A 16989-nucleotide genomic window follows, 5' to 3' on the forward strand; every position below is an offset into this window, starting at 1 on the left:
TCATTCAACCTTTAAGAGAGTGCCCAAACATTGCCCTTTCATTCAACCTTTAAGAGAGTGCACAAAGTTGCAAATTTAGCCTAAGATTGAATGGGCAGCACCAAGCAGTTCCTTGAGATTGTGTCTTAGACTCTTATGTAAAGCCGACCATTAGTACTTATCGTGGCATGCCTTATTTGCTAGATCCAAGCATCCCTTGAGCAATGCTTGTACAGGTGTGAACGTTGTGGATGGAAGTGTTGTGAAGTATGAAAAAGATCATGTTTGTAGGTTGTTCTCCTTGTTGACTTGCGGTCAACCATGTGGGCAAGAATGGTGACCAGAACACTACCATGTTTGTGGGTTGTTTTCTTCAAGGATTTGGGGCCTAGCCATCCAAGTTAGAGGCCGTCCCCATAGTCACCCTTGACTGCCTTTACGAGCTGACGGGGCAATTATGAGGGTCATTCCCATACACAGTGAGCATGCAAAGTTGTTATCCCAGCTCCTCTTCCGATGCCGGTCTAGGGGTGCCTTTGGGGTACCACCTAGACCTCCTACATTCTCTCTTTTGCAAATAAGCACATTTTCAGACCGACATGCGACGATGCTTGTCGTCGTCAACGGATAGTTTGCCAGATCAAAGCCACCGACGTGGTGGTGGAGGAGGTTCGAAGCCACCATCTATACACTAGATTAATGTAGCTCTATGGGGACGATGTCCACTTAAAGAGGCACTGTCTGACAACGTCCTACAAATATGTGCCCTTATCACAGCAAGCAACTCTATGGGGAAGGCCTCTTTGGAAGCTATGTGAGCGAGGATGGTGATCAGAATACGATGAGCTACTATAGAAGCCAAGGTCAAAATTTGAAAGCAAACCGTTCAGAAGTGGTTGAGGGTGAAAAGTTATACCTTGAGACTAGATTGGAGTCCAACTTGAAAGTCAATGGACAAGTAGTACGTGAAACAAGAGTCTTGCTTGGAACTTATCTCATTTTTCATTTTGCAAGGACAAAGAGTGGTGGGAAGCCATGGAATGCTACTTGAAGCACGAGTCTTGCTTAATTGATTCAATAGAAGCAAGTGGTCTGAATCTTGAGCCATGGAGTCCAACAAGACATCCCTGTGTGCCCTCCTGCAGCTCATGTCGCTCTTGGGTTCTTGCCTCGCTACAACCTTCATCAACCACTCCAATACCCCTCTGCGGATCATCGTTTCCTCTCGTCATATACGCGCCTCTCTTGCTGTGAACGCTACCCTTGACATTCCTCGCCCTCCCATATCCTCTTGTACCTTCCAAAATCTCATCACCGCCCATAAAATCCATGCCACCCACCTACAGGCAGATCCCATCATCGTCTTCCTACCTTCCAATCCCGTTAACTTTACGGTGAACGCAACCGCTTTCGTTGAACGTCCGAATGGAGATCTCTTCTCGATCTATATGGATATTTAGAGGCGACCAGGGACGATGAGCTGTGATGATTCAAATTTCGCACTAGTGAGTGTGGGAGCGAGACATACTTAAGGACGCGTATTGCATTCTATGACGCAGAAACTCCAGCGTCTTCTTGTAAGGTTTGGCCGGTTGTGACTCAAATCTCCCTTGATATTACTTGGGTGTCCATGCTTTCTCCTGTGTATTTCGTTTTGTCGCTAGCTGGTATGTTTTGCTTGTGTTGATGCGGAGCGTTGCGTTGCTTTACGGGGATGGTTATATATATCAGACAAAGGCCACGGTGTCTGGTACGCAGAACACGTGATGCAAGCCTCGGAAGCTCTGTCCACATTCTTCGACCCCCTACATTATTTCCGCACAGATGGTGCCGTCTGAAACTCTGGGCTTAGTAACTCTACTTCCAAGAAACGTAGTCGAGACGGTAACAAGGATGATTGCTTCTCGAAGCACGGAGGGGAAATCAGCGTGTAAGCTCCGTGATCTGGAAACAAACACATTCCCGTAGAAGAGGCCTGAATTAAATAAAAACTTGCACCAACGACTACACACTTGCACAAGGCAGTCACAAGTTCTACTCTAGGTGAGAGTTGCACTCTGGTGACATCTGCCGCTGTAGAGTAGTGAGAGGTCAAACCTCAGCAATTGGTGACATTCGGCAGGGATCGAGGTGCAGTATTGATCGAATCATACGTCTTTCAAGCCCGTGTTTTAGCACTTTAGTGCTATACTGTCTCCACTCTCGTTTTGCCCGTGTCCTTTCTCAATTCATGTACTTAATTTGATGTAATTTTACTTTGTGTTGATTGAATGATTAAATTGTATCCGGCTTCTAATTATACTTTATCATAATAGATTGGGTAAACTAGACAGTTATTGATATACTTGTCATGTGAAAATGTTGAATGTACTTTGCTCCCTTGTTTCTACACTAGCTGGAAAGCTTTATGTGGTCTCTAGAGGTGAGATCCAAGAGTTTTTTTTCTTCCATAATTCGACCACATGGTCATCTCCCTTATAAATCGACAAAGGGGATAGGAGGATGAGATTATCATTATTAAAGACTTGGAGTGGGTCACTCACAAATATGTAATCGTAGCACATGGGTTCACAAGAAGGAGATTTTTAAAGAATATTTTCTAACATGTTTTACATACAAAAGGGTACCATTTAAATGGGGAATTCACAGATTGAATAGAAAAAGGGTACACTTTATTCATGAAAAATTAAGAGATAAGGCACTTTTAAATTAGGCCTTGAACGTACGTGATACAAAGCATTTATAGATAGTGAACCCCTTGAGATTAAAGCCAACATCTTCTACTTTTGACTCGCTTATGTCCAACTAATTTGGAATATACCCTTTGGAGGCAAAATCTCCTAGGTAATAAATAGGTTCAAGTAATAGAGTACACTAGTTTTTTAAATCAACAAAGAAAAAGATGACACAAAATGAGCTTAAGAGATTAAATTAGGCTCTAGAGGAACAAATGAAGGAACACCTCTGCAAAAGCATGCACTAAAATTCAAGATGTAGTGGTGGGTAAGAGAAAATGATAGTCTAAGTGTTGGAATGATGGAAGAAAATGGATAAGCTAATTGATGAAATGTTTAGATGCACTCATAAGAAGATACAACAAGAGAATTTCCCATGTCAAAAAATCTAGTAAGGAGTACTAACTTTGGGCAAGAAGCTCTAAAAGTTTCAATTTCAAACTATTGCGGGAAACTCAAAAGAATGGATCTAAGAAACACGAAAAAGATAAGATCTTAATTTCAATCAACTATTGGGAAATTGAGAAATTCAATGGATTCAAGAAAGCATCAACCTTAGATAAGTGCAAGATGATTAGGCCTAATTGCAGACCCAAGGCTATCTCTATTTCAACAACTCTATTTAAAAAGGGTCCTATCATTGGTCCATGAATCTACAACGCAAATTACACATGGTAAGGCACCAAGGGAGAAGAAGCTACTTGTTGAATTTTATTTGATGTTCTAGAAAGTAATGGGGGATAAAATTCTCTTCTTATGGTAGGAATATTTGGGTGGATGTGGCTTGGCTCCCAAGGTTGACATGCATATGGACAAGCTCATACCTAAGGTTGGACTATAGGATTAACTAAGGGAATGGAGAGCCATTCCTATCTTGAATGCCCCCTTCCTATGGTTTTTGTTCATTACAAAAGCATAGCCAAGGATTTATAGCTTTGAGCTTTAGAGACAAGATGCGTATGTGGATTAGAGATGACCAAAGAGAGAGCAAAAAGTTTCATTAAAAGGAGACATATTATGGAAGCAAATTGTTACGGGATTGAATATGCTAATAATCAAGGGAAGGACATTTATTTCTTGAAACTAAATTTTGTTGATGATAGACTGTGATAAAGTATATGATATATAGAGTGGAATGGGCTTATCCCCATTAGACTATGCTAGACATGAGTTGGGGCCCTAACTTTCATAAGTAAATGTCAATTTTTCTTCTACAATCTAGGTCCAATTCTCTATGAATGGGTTAAAAGGATGCTCCCTTTTGGGTTGGTCCTTACAACATAGAGATCGTAAGGAAAAACTTAAGGGATTAAGGTATGGGGAAGATTTAAGAACTTAAGGGAATGAGTAATGGCCACAATCAATAACTTATGGCTAACATGAAATTGAAACCTAGACATGATTGACAATCTCTTTCTACTATGTTGGAATTCTTGGACACATTGTGTATTGTGGGTGGTAAACCACAAGTAAAGTAGGAATTCGAGGATAGTAAACCCTCCACTTCAGGGGATTCTTAACAAAGATGTAAAGAATTTCAAGAAGATGTTGTATTTTGATTATTAGGCTTCCCAATGGGATTATAGCGCATGATGAAAAAAGAGATAGGAGTGGGTTTTGAGAAAAATCAAGGTCAAGGTGAAGCCATGGAAAAGGGTGAAAAGTTGTCCTCAACCATATTCTATTCCCCTTTATTATGCATTTGTTAGCATCCTCTAAAGTAAGATTTTTTAGCCTAAATGCTATGGGGAGAACTTTTTTTGTGTGGGGGAAGATGCAGATCACTCGAGGATCTATAAGGTAAGCTGGTACTTTTGCACCTTGCTTAAAATATTGGACTTGGGATACTTAATGTTTAGCTTGTAGCTAAGAAATTCACATGAAATTCATGAGAAGTGAATTATTAATGCACTCTCTTGTAGGGATAACACTTAGGAACAAGAAACATATTTTCTATCATTTCTTAGACCCAAGTGTAAGGTGTGGAGGTGTTATCCTAAGTTTTTGGTATAATTATGGGTAAAGAATCTTATGTAAGCAAAAGCTCATATCTCTAAACGTCAATATCAAGATGGGGAATTCTTTGTGTTAAGGTTTCCTATAGTAGCGAGTTTGATATTTTTTCCCCTATGCTAAGTAGCATGCACACAGTAATGCAACTCAAGGACTAAGGTCATTAGATCTATGTCATGAGATGCTAGTCTATACATAGAGGCTAGAGGAACATGATACCCTTTAGCTCTATACGGTGCCACACATAGTAGAGGGGTCTTCCCTACACTATGGTTCTCTATAAATAGCTTTTGAAAGAGGTCAACAACCATTTCAAGCTCATGGAAAAAGAGCTTGCTATGTTTCCTACCCTCAGGCCAACAACCATTTCAAGCTCATGGAAAAAGAGCTTGCCATGTTTCCTACCCTCATCAGAGTCTAGTCACCTTTGCCGAAGAGGATGTGGAGCTCTTGAAATGAAGAGATTAGGAGATAGGCCAACGACCATTTCAAGCTCATGGAAAAGGAGATTGCCATGTTTCTTACCCTCATCATAATCTAGTCACCCATGATTCATGAAGTTTTGCCGACGAGGATGTGGAGATCTTGAAATGAAGAGATGAGAAGATTGGTCTAATGTTGCATGACTGGCTTCAAAAGTTTCGAGAGGAGGAGTAGGATCATATTGACAACAAACCAACACATACACACCAATTGCAAGAAAATTGGCTTGAGGCCCTATGCATGTGTGTTTAAGTTTGACTTACCATCACAACGTGCGAAATCAAGGAGGAGGATAAGAAATCACAAGTGCTATTTTGGAAAATGCTAAATGAATTGAGCTGGGGTATGATGCAGCCGATTTCTTTGGATTTATGGCAAATGAGGCACAAGGGAATTGGAGTGCAGTGTGCATAGTTTACAATGATGGTGTCATAATAAAAGGCAAGGAGTGTTCTTGCCTTTTCCATTGGGAGAAAATCTTGCAACTACACACCATCAAGTATGCTCTTATTGTGAGAGGTGACGAACAATCACAACAAAGAAAGACACATGATTGCAAAGCTACTTGATTAGAGAATGGTGGAGGGCAGGTCCAATGCATGACAGTGACATCCCTGCAATGGACTCATGGTTGAGCTGGTTGGAAGTGTGAATGGCGCATTAGGGAAATAATATGATACTGGTAGGTAGTCATTTTGTAAGAATCCATATGGGAGGGCTTTTCTTTATGTGTTCTAACATGCAACTCTTTGATTTAGGTTGAGAGAGTGAGGATAAGGAAAACGCCCCACACACTAGCATGGTAGAGTCAAAGCATGCAAGTTGGCAAGCAAGGGAGGGGTTTTGGAGTCACATATCTTTATATATGATACTTGTGTCTCAAAAATGCCAAATGCAGTGCTCCAAAGTGCAAAGCAATATGCTTACTATAGAGGAAAGCATATTGTCATCCAGAGTTCAAAGGCATGTGAGGCACCAACACTTTGTGGGTAGCACAAATAGTGCAACATGTTGTTTCTGAAACTCCAATGTTTAGAGGTCCATCCATGCTAGAAGGGGATAGCGAGACATCATGACACAAATGAATATCAAATATTGTTTTTGATGTGGAGAATGATAGCACCCACAGACCAGAGTTTATTATGCACACAGTCAATCATAGACCAAAAGGCCATCCAAGGCGAATACAATTTGAAGGGGAGGTGGATCTTGCAAGGGACAATGATTGTGCAGATGTTGTCATGAATAAAAAGCTTGTAGTGAAGTGGCCGGTACACAAGACATTTTGGGCACTAAGGAGGACCCAACCAAGAAGCCGTGTGAAGTGCATGGGGTGGGTGGATGGGAAGAGGTGCAAACATTTGTTGGAAGCTCATCAAATACCGCAGTTGCACCTTTCTTCTACGCAACAAGGGCACATCCCCACCACAACCTAGACTCCATTATCAATAAAATACATTGGGAAATTTTTTTCAAAGTCTAGAAAGCATCACAGTTTTTGTCAATATTAGTATCAACAAGTTAACATTGAAACTAAAGTCGAAATTAATATTGATATTTTTTGGTCTTAAATTTTTTTCTTGATCTAGTTTCGATGCTTATTCCGATGGTAATATCGACGCTTGTAGAAAATCTAGAGAGCTTATCGATAGAAATTTCAACGGTAAGATCGATGATGGCAAAAAAATCCAAAGGTCTGATCGACAAAAATATTGACGCTATCATTTTTTTACAAAATTTTTAAGGATAAATTAGGGCTTGGCCAGGCCCTAATCTTCCCTTTTGTATAAAGGTCTATATTGCACTATAGTGGCCATTTTATATGTGGGTTTACATTGCTTGAGTATAAAAAGGACCAAAATTGGTAGGCCTCTAATTTATGATGGTTCAAAGATTCGTGCTATGTGTTATTGCATTAGCAGTAGCACAAGGTCTTGTTTTAGGATCTGTACCCCTTTTTTTATTGCACCTTGCATCTCCGAATTTTTGATAGGGTAATGCTAAATCTATGACTGCATGACCCGTAATGGTACAAGATTTGGTATGACTCTAAGTAACTTATGGCCCAAGCTTTTTACCAAATCTTGTCCACAAAATAGTTATGCACACCCACTTCTTTTAGAAAAACCATGTAACACATACACTTTTAGAAAACATCCATCGGTGTACTTCTAGCCATGAAAATGGTGTGTGATGGGAATGATACTTTGAAACGGCCTTCAAGTCACTGATTTTAAGGCCTGTGCAAAGTATCATGGCCATTGGGTATCACTTGCATGGCTTGGAGAGAATATTTCCTTGTTTTCACCATGTATCATGCATGAGTGTAGAAAAACATGCATCGGTGTACTTCTAGCCATGAAAATGGTACCTGATGGGCATGATACTTTGTGTGGGACTTAAACTAAGTGATTTTAAGGCATGTGCAAAGTATCATGCCCATCGGGTATCATTTACAATGCTTGGAAAGAGTATTTCTTTGCTTTTCACCATGCATCATGCATGAGCATAGAAAAACATGCATTTGTGTGTTGCTAGCCATGGACATGGTATCCAATGGGCATTGTAGTTTGTAGGGCTTTAAACTAAGTGATTTTAAGGCTCGTGCAAACTATCATGCCCATCGGGTAGCATTTGCATTGCTTGGAAAGAATATTCTCTTGTTTTTCACCATGCATCGTGCATGATCATTAAAAAACATGCATCGGTGTGCTTCTAGCCATGCAAATGGTACCCAATGGGTAAGATGCTTTGCATGGGCCTTAAACTAAGTGATTTTAAGGACCGTGCAAAGTATCATGCCTATCGGTATCATTTTCATGGCTTTGAAAGAAAATTTCCTTATTTTTCACCAGGCATCATGCATGACCATTGGAAAACATGCATCGATGTGCTTCTAGCTATGCAAATGGTAGACAATGGCTTCGTCAGTTATGTGAGTGTGTAGAAAGATAAGGCTTGCCCAGCATAGAAAAGGAGGCACATGTTTTTGCTTGATATAAATCAATCTACATAGTTATTTGCCTCTGCCTTGACTTGCAATCTTGCACTACATCTCTCTCTTATGCATTGTTCTTCTCTAGCTATGGAGATATTTTATTCTCCTTAACTTGGTTCTGACTTTGCATCTCTTGATTCCAACAATTGGTACCAGAGCCACCTAATCGATTCTCCCTACTCTTTTATGGCTGAGATTTATCGACAACGTCGCGCATATGCTATACTGTGTGTCGCTGAGCTCAGATCTGCACTTAACTTCGCTTTTATCTACTACTAATTGCTACTTCAAGGTCAAGATCTGCACTAGCTTCGCTTTTATCTACTACTGATTGCTACTTCAAGGTCAAGATCTGCCTTGTCGGAATCTATTGCTATTTTTTGCCGATGTAGCCTTCTCCTAAAGAAATGTCGTTCAGAACTACTATGAATCTGTTGCTATTGCTCACTGCCCTAGAAAGAATTAGAGCTCCATCTACTATTCTTTTGTGGAAACTTTCTATCTATTACTCTCACGTCTTCTGCTCGAACTGCTTTTGTTCTACCACACCATCACCTGCTTCTGGGCAACACTACAGAATCACACGCCGTCGTCATCTACTATTGTTGTCAACACAGCTATTGTCATTGCTTACAGAAATACTACCATCGAGGGCAACCTTCGTATGTTCAATTCGAGTAGTATGCTGGCTACATCACTAAAGTGAAGAGGTGTGGGTTACATACGTCACCCATGCATCGTCCATGGAAGTCAAGAGACGTAAAATTGAGCCTACAACTATCGAGAAGCTTAAGAGCGTTTCTAAGTTCAAAGTTAAGAAAGCAGTTCTGTCTTAGCTTCTGTTTCTTCATAATACCTCGTTCTGGATCACATCGACAGAGGAGAACATTAAAAACCTAGAAATTCTTGCCAAGTGCATGAAGGTTGAAAAGAACCCCTAAAGAATTGGGTAGATAAAGGATCTTTGTCAGCAGTTGTAACATGATGATCTATGATGTAGCAAACAAAGAAACTTTTTTATTTCTCAAATTTGAATGCAATTGCTTTTGCAAATGCCTTTGAGGATGAGGATGAGGAAAAAGACAACGATGATAATGTTGATGAGGTGTTGAAACATATGGGAAACAAAAACCGTGGAGTGGCTCCTCGGGGCAAAACTGTGCATTCAAATCAAGGTATGGCTAGCAAAGATAGACTATTGATAAGCATTTCTTCTCAACTTTCTTCAAGTCATCAATAGCAACATGTCCATGGGGAACAATGTTTGCACAGTAAAAAAATCTCATTCGCGTTTATTCATTTTGTGTGTATGGATCCTCTGCCCTGCATGGTATGAAATGAATGTTTTCTTGAGTCAATAAGGGTACTCTGCCCTGGCAAATGATATGTCGTATGTTTTTTTCGTATCGATTTTCATTCAAGGGGAGATCTTTTGGGGGGAGGGGGAGAAATTGTACTGATGGATCTTGTCCCATGGCCTCTAAGTCAAGTCCAAGAGCTACGATCGAGTACCTCTAATTATGTGCATCCGCTTCTGCGCCATGCTTTCATTTGTTGAGCCTCTGAACCATACGTATGTACCTCTGAATTAAGTTCTCTTGTAAGCCTTTTAACTCATTGGTAGAATACATCATGTTCTCAATTGTGATTACAACCACTTGATGTCCTTTCCATGGGATCAGACACTGCCTGCTTTCAGATAAGACCTTTCCATAGAGTTTTGTTTATGTTTCATGCCATAGGCACACCCCTTGGCTACACATGAAATTGAACAAGCAACAAGGTGAGGCTACAAAAGTCTGGTACATCCCACTAGGGTTTCAAACAGTGGGACACAATAGGTTTACACCTATTTTGTAAGCTCTTTCATTCCCTATCTCTTTGCATATACTTTTATGTTTGCTAAAGCATATTGTTATATGAGCAATGAGTGTAAAAGATATTGTACACCCAAGGAGTAACAACGCTTTCTAAAAGGAGACGACTGAGCTAGTCTAATACCTAGAGGAGAAGAAAGGTGAGGAACATGACTACATCCATGTAAGTACTCAAAGCCATGATCACTCCCGAGGTGTACTTTTCTTGCTCCCTTTAAAATGTCAAATAAATTTGACACATTTGGTATTAAGCAAGAGTCCAAAGTAGATCAATAGTATTATCCTCAGTAGGTTACTTTTCATTCGACATTTGCACCAAGGATCGCTAGTTCCTAGAGGTCAAAACAAAAATTTATCCACGAGCTAACAAATGGCCAGCCTAAAGAAGTTTCTCCTCAAGCTCTGACTCTTTCCAATTAGCTACTCTAGGCTTACATTAGCTGGGGTCCATGTATAACTTCCACCGTAAAAAAGAGAGGACATTCTTCAAATAGTGACTATACAACTATCCTAAATTCTTCATGCATCATTGCTTTTCACACCTACTTAAGTAGTCCATGAAACATTCCTCAAAATATCTATTTCAAGGGCTTCTGAATCCTGACTTTGCAGGGCACTCTCTTTTATAAAACCCATAAGCTGCTAAGTTTGCCTTAGCTTTGTCCCACCCTTGTCTGTTCTGAAGATGATGACTAAAGATAAAACAAAACCACTGCTGAAAAAGCCTACAACATGCACACATTCAAATGTGTGTGAAGTGTGCACGCACACCCACATGCTCATACGCGCACACAAAAATTGCACAGGTGTGTGGCAAAACACCTGGCAAACATGGAGAAGCATTACAAGAACACTAGCTGCATAAGTCAAATACACTTGCATTTCATCAATATAAGCTGCAAACTACCAAATATATTGAAAGAAAGAGGCGTTCCTTTCTTGTCCCAGTAATCTATTATGGACAATAGTGGCTAGAAGTTGCAAATAAACCCATGCTTTCAAGTCGATGGTACAAACTCAATTTTAAAAGCACCTCCCTGCTACATGTTCAGCTTCTAACACATCATATGCTAAAATATATACATGACACTGAAAAAGCTGCTTCAAAGAATATTGCACAATCTCAGGACTCTGAAGGAAACCACCTTTCAAAGATGTGCCAATCTAACCTGAAAATGCATAATAGTCCCAAAAAATAGTCAAGGAGTCCAGAAACTTGTCCCAGCACAATCAGGCATCACGAGTCCTCCCTGGATTGAATTACGAGTGGACAAAATGCCTCTGGCATAGAAATCAAGCTGCCAGATTGAATTGCTTTCTGCTCTACCTGTAATAATCAAGCTTGATATAAGGTTTACGTACAACTCTTGATCACATCAATTTATAATAACATTGCAGGTATACACTATACTTAACTGCTACTCAAGAGGTGAAAGTGAGCTCACTGTATTAATGGTTAATACTGGACCATGAACAATTCACCCTACGACACTACTACAGGTGTAGGATGCAAGTTGCAAGCCCAGAGTATCAAGGGAACATTGAAGGCAAGGTAGTTAGGTATAGTTGTAGACAAGATGGCTATCATTATGCATGCATTCTTCAATCAGTAGTCCTTTAATTCAGGTAGGTAGTTATACTAGTAGACAAGATGGCTGTGCACAATATCATTATGCATGCATTCTTCAATCAGTAGTCCTTTAACTCACAGCTGTTCTCCTTCACTAGTTGTATTCAAAAAGACTACAAGACCCTGTATCTATGTTTTGTGTTGTGTCTTGATTCACGTCAGCCAGTCACCTAACATCCTGGAACTGTTAATCCTGGAAAACGCCCATCAATGAAATATTTGCCACATGAAGCCACTGCACCATCTTTTAAGCAAGTAGTAATTTCTCACAGGTAATAGGTCCACATATATATGAGAGTGCTTGCTCCAACCTCCCAGACCACATGACCATGTGAGACTATCCAAGAAGGGAATCAATGTCCTAAAGCACATCTCAATTGTCTTCAAAACATTCATTGATGTGACTGTGATGATGAACAACAGCATTCATCCTGAAGACTACCATTTCTATAAAAAAATTGCTTAGACAATCTAGCTGATAGTACAACCACTTAAGATAGAAAGAATTTATCACAATATCAGCAAACCACAACATTGAAAACTTCACAAGTGGAAATTTGTATGTCCGCTAATACGGCAGAAACAGATAAAACATCATCATCGTAGTCATAGTCCATGTGTTAGGCAGAAGGTAGCATTCTACTTGCATCTAGCCTTGCAAACGCATCAGCTCAACCCATGCACGTTGGCCAAGTCATTTTATATGCTGTCATAATCAGCTTTTGAATTATCGATTTTGCTTCACATGAGATTTTGAGATTGCCAAATTGTTACTCCCCTGCTCAATCATGCTCACCCTTGTCGTGAAAATCTGAGTGCTTTTCATTCTACTTCTGTACAGCTGGCGGTGTGAAATGGAAGAATGGTTGCTGTAAAGAGGCTTGAGGAAAGGCTGAAGAAGAAGCTGAACTAGGAAAAAAGGCAAGGTAGTAGGAACTGGGCCTGGAAGTCGCAACCAAGAACAGGCTCTAATAACAGTAAAATGAAGGAAACAATTTCAGTTTGGAACAAGGGGTAATATAGCAGAGGGGAAGAGAAAGAGAGAAACAAGGGAAAAAGAGACTAGTCTAGGGAGTAAGGGGAGATAAACAAGTAGTAGGGAGAACAATTGGTGTGAGAGGAACAGTGCACCAAATAAATCAACGTGTTGTGCAGGCTCATACCTCACACACTCGTCCATCCAGGTGGTCTTAGCTAGCTTCTTATCTTGGGTCTACCTTATATCAGCACCCTCATCCAGTTTTATCCAAATACACTTGAGTGTCCTTGTCTGCTCACACTTTCTGAAATGTTATTGTCTTGTAAGGACCTCTATCATGGAATATTTTGTAGTCGTAAGCCAAGAACTCTATTTTTTCCTTTGCATGAAATTTCATGACATCATCTTTCCATTACGATTCTGTGTATTTGCAAGCACACTAATTTTTATGTCATTCTAGGCCCTCCTCTGAATCAGGTGGAACAAATGCGCCTTCAGGATGATAGGAACCTCATGCCATCACAGAGAATATTATTCAAATAAAATTGGAACGCAGGCAGAAAAAATCTGTAGAGTGTACACCAGCCAATCACGGTTAAAATCCATTGAAGCCCTACACCAAAGACAAATCCACAAAAACCTGCTAGAAAACACAGACACAAGTGACTTGCCATATAAGAGCCAATTTCTTTGACCCTCTGAAATCTTACCTCAAAGAAATCCTCCAGCTTATTCTTCACCAAAACATACTCCTGCTTCAGCTGATGCAAAGCTTGCCAACACCTGCCAGAAAACCAACCACAAAAGCTGCGATCTGAACCCTAAACCCCATATCAAGAACAAACAATATGCAGACAATACTACTCTAATGTCACTAATGTGAACTATGGCATGCCAGCTCATCATATAACAACTTGCAAAGTATCAAAGAATGTCGAACTGCAGTTCGATAGGTGCAGGCAGCTCTGCTCTGAAACACACCACTTCAAACAGAGAGCACTTGATACAAGGCATATGTTTCTGCAGGCCACAGCCTTGATGTTGGCAGTGTTTATATTTTCCGTGAGGCTCCCCCCCAGTTATGGCAGACCAAAACACACAGCCGTTCAAGCTTACCCTTCTAGATTGTTTGCATCACAAAGGGCACGAAATGTCACACATGCGTTCCTCACTCGATGAACACCTAAGCTGGTTCAGTTCCAGACAAAAACAGTAGAAAATTTAGCAAGGATACAAATTTCACATGACAGAAACGATAAGATCTTGACAACAACATATCCAAACCACAAAAGGACAATACACGTTAAATTACAACTTAGGTGCACCATGGGGCATTCTTGGTGGCTACCCCTACTGCTCGTGTTAAAAGAGGCAATTGGCTCTTACAGGGCCCCAAGCTAAACTTTCTCATCTAAGACATCCCATTTAAGAGCATAACCTTCTCATAACGAGATTCAAAGCGCTAACCTTGAGCTACTCCCTTTGAATTGATGCACATAAGCATCTACAAGTTTGAAATCTGTTGGATCTTGGCCCCTGCCGTACAGTATGGCATTACTAAAAGCTTCACACCTTCCCGAATTGTCATTTTGCAAAAAAAAAACTCTCTCCTGCGTTCATTCTGCATATGCTATGTTCATATTCACAATCTAAGTCCACGTATTAAAAGAATAGAAGTCTTAGTTTGCACTTTGCAGCAGCATCTGAGGAGCTTGTATATTGCGTGAAATCTATACGCATGCAGGAGATTCAACAAAAACTTCCAATGGCGTTCTGTTATACAGTGTTTTGGTGAGCTCTTCAAGTAGCCTTTCAGAGTCCTCGAAGTACAATCCAACGACCTCAGCAACAAAGTCAGGATTGCTCTCATCTTGGAGTTGTAAAAGTTGTAGGAACTGGTCGTCTATAAAACCCTGCAATCAAGTAGAACTGAACCCGTGAAGACGACTGCACACTGCAATAACCTGAGTTCAATTCCTAAACAAGCAAAGCCTAAGCCACTCAATTGCAATTACGAATCTCCCTACAATTTCCTTCAGATGGGCAACGACAGTTTCCGACATCGTAATGGGCAAGTACTCACCTCGAGCATTAGAGAGTTAATGTGCTCTAGCATCTTCGAACTATCCATTCTCTGTCCAATAGATAGTTGTTGGATGCAGCTAGGAGAAATTCCGCATTGTTTCGTTCTCCCAGCCTATTTTACGTGCCAGCTCTTGGAGACGCTCAAACAGAACTCAAGATACGATGACGTTAAAGGCAGGAAAAGACAGAACCAGTCTGTATGGAAAAGGAGTGTTAGACCCAACACTGTGGCGGCACATTCCATTGTAATCGATGGGAAGTGACAGCCGGGAGCGACACGTACAGGGGGCATCACAAATGCATAATGGGATCTATCAAATCCGAGGATATAATACGAATTGCTGTCGATTTCGGGAGGGGAGAGCGAGGTGAGTGGAAGGAATCGCGTGCACTTATCTTTGGCACTAGGAGTGATAGTGGAGCAACTGTGCTGCAGGAGGCTCCCATCATCATCACGATGCTCATTCCATGCACACCAAAGTTGAAAACTCCCAGCTTTCGCCATTTGCTATGGGTCTTTACGTCATGGGGAATGGGCGCGGGACTGCATTCCCTCCAGGAAAGTGGCCGGATCTTGCACTCGGCCCTCGGCCACTTTCCTTGGCTCGCCGAGTGCTAGCGGGATCCTGGCGAGGGAGTGATCGATCATAGGTGCCTCCGTCTTATTCTCCCACGTGGAGGGTCACAGTGCAGCCGGCAGCTCATGAATGTTGCGTTGATGATGTGGCATAGTGTCATGGGTCGATGCGTCGAAAAGTTGGAGCAGCCGATGAATCACATGGCGGGGCCGCGGACCAAATTTTGGCAACAGGTTGATTGAAGCACTTAATATGAATAGGAGGGGGGGAGCAAGGGACAAGGGGGGGGCGGGGTTGGCTGATTTTCTTTCTAAAGAATACGGCGAGCACCGGAGGTCGCGAGTCGGACTTCAAGGACTTTCCAATCGGAAAGTTCGACCACGGTTCATTCCCCCCCTGTGGAGGGCCAAAGAGAGGTGGTCCAATGATTAACCTTGGGTGAAAATTGTAATTATGGGCATGTTTTGTGTTAGTTGGATTTAATTCTGAGCTAGTTATTTTAATTGTGGAGTTTAATTAGAATTGTATGTTTTATGTAGTTGATTTAATTAAGCAATAGTTAGTTTAGTTAGAATTGTGTGTTTTGTGCTAGTTGGATTTAATTGTGGGCCAGTTAGTTTAATTGTGGACTGTTTAGTATGGTAGGCTGAAATTTGGGGCATATGGAGTAGGGGAGGCCTTTCCTTGGAGGAATCCGGCCAGATTTTGGCGATCGGCTAGGGGATGGAAGCCAAAATCCAGCCATATTCCAATCAGGAAAGGCTGACATGTGGCCCCCTCTGGCCGTCAAGGTTCGCTATGAGCTCACTATGAGGAACAAAGTGCCTACCCGATGGTGATAAAATCCATTAATGAGCAGTAGGACAAGAAGAGCCCATCCTAGTGGGAAAGCAAGGTTGGTTGCCCATGGATACACAAACTTTGGGCTTGACTTGGCAGTTAGGCACGTAGTGTGTAAAGCATTCACCGGTTGTAATTCCTGTATTAGTTGTCATTGGTTGAAATGTTTGATCATGGTGAGCACCTACTGAGTGTGTAACAGCCCTATATACGGTGATGGCTGGCAAAATTTGAAAATATAGGAAAAACGATGGAGAGGCGGCATGATTTCCACCCACCTGAGTTGGCTACCCATGTTCAAATCCTACAAGATGTGTCCTGCTGCCTATCTCAGTGAATGTGCCCTCATAGTAGACCATGGGTGTGTGAGTGGGACAAAAAATACTGGTGAAGTGGCCCCCTTGATGAGAATTTAAAACCCTAATGCTCTACTCTTAGCTTAGCTGGGTTAGTCCACTTTTCTTTTTCAATTGAATTTCTCAATTGATAAATAAAGGCCTTTTCCCTTTAGAAACTAATATTTTTTGAGATCCAATAGGTCCCCCCAACTCAAAAGAATATTGATGATGACAAGCGATTTCTTTTTATATAACTATTCTCATTTTCGAAGTTCCTCCTTACCATGTGTGCTTCCACAAAGCTTAGCTTATCTAACCTTATCTGCCACACGAACACACCTTGCTCTCAAAGGGTATCGTTTCATCACATATTCATAAGCTACAACACACCATTTTCCACTAGCTGCAACATGCCACTTCGTCCTTAAGGCCCATGCTTCCATTAAAGGCCACT

The 16989-nt window shown here is 41.1% G+C and overlaps 1 protein-coding gene across 2 annotated transcripts; it reads right to left on the reverse strand.

Annotated features, from left to right (window-relative positions):
• Positions 1-10947: 10947 nt before the first annotated feature.
• Positions 10948-15266, reverse strand: LOC147902505 (histidine-containing phosphotransfer protein 1-like). Of its 2 annotated transcripts, XM_087373632.1 has the most exons (6): positions 14778-15262; positions 14477-14607; positions 14162-14230; positions 13811-13882; positions 13405-13477; positions 10948-11412 (listed from the first exon to the last, which is right to left on the reverse strand). In XM_087373632.1, exons 1-6 carry the CDS (start codon positions 14823-14825, stop codon positions 11323-11325), a joined length of 483 nt encoding a protein of 160 aa, XP_087229758.1. In that variant the 5' UTR covers positions 14826-15262; the 3' UTR covers positions 10948-11322. The 2 variants fall into 2 exon arrangements, with proteins under 2 accessions (XP_087229758.1, XP_087229759.1); XM_087373633.1 differs by lacking the exon at positions 13811-13882 and having other exon boundaries at positions 14778-15266.
• Between the last annotated feature and the right edge of the window lie 1723 nt (positions 15267-16989).

Source organism: Dipteris shenzhenensis, chromosome 4 (genome assembly GCF_047967505.1).
Source record: "Dipteris shenzhenensis isolate YYH24624 ecotype China chromosome 4, Dip_SZ_1.0, whole genome shotgun sequence".
Taxonomy (NCBI): Eukaryota; Viridiplantae; Streptophyta; class Polypodiopsida; order Gleicheniales; family Dipteridaceae; genus Dipteris; species Dipteris shenzhenensis.

Coding starts and splice junctions, on each gene's coding strand:
- LOC147902505 (XM_087373632.1), bottom strand. CDS start 14,825: ATGGATAGTTCGAAGATGCTAGAGCACATTAACTCTCTAATGCTCGAG. Junction 14,608..14,777: donor TTAACTCTCTAATGCTCGAG/GTGAGTACTTGC, acceptor ACTTGATTGCAG/GGTTTTATAGACGACCAGTT. Junction 13,883..14,161: donor TTCAAAGGGAGTAGCTCAAG/GTTAGCGCTTTG, acceptor GAACTGAACCAG/CTTAGGTGTTCATCGAGTGA.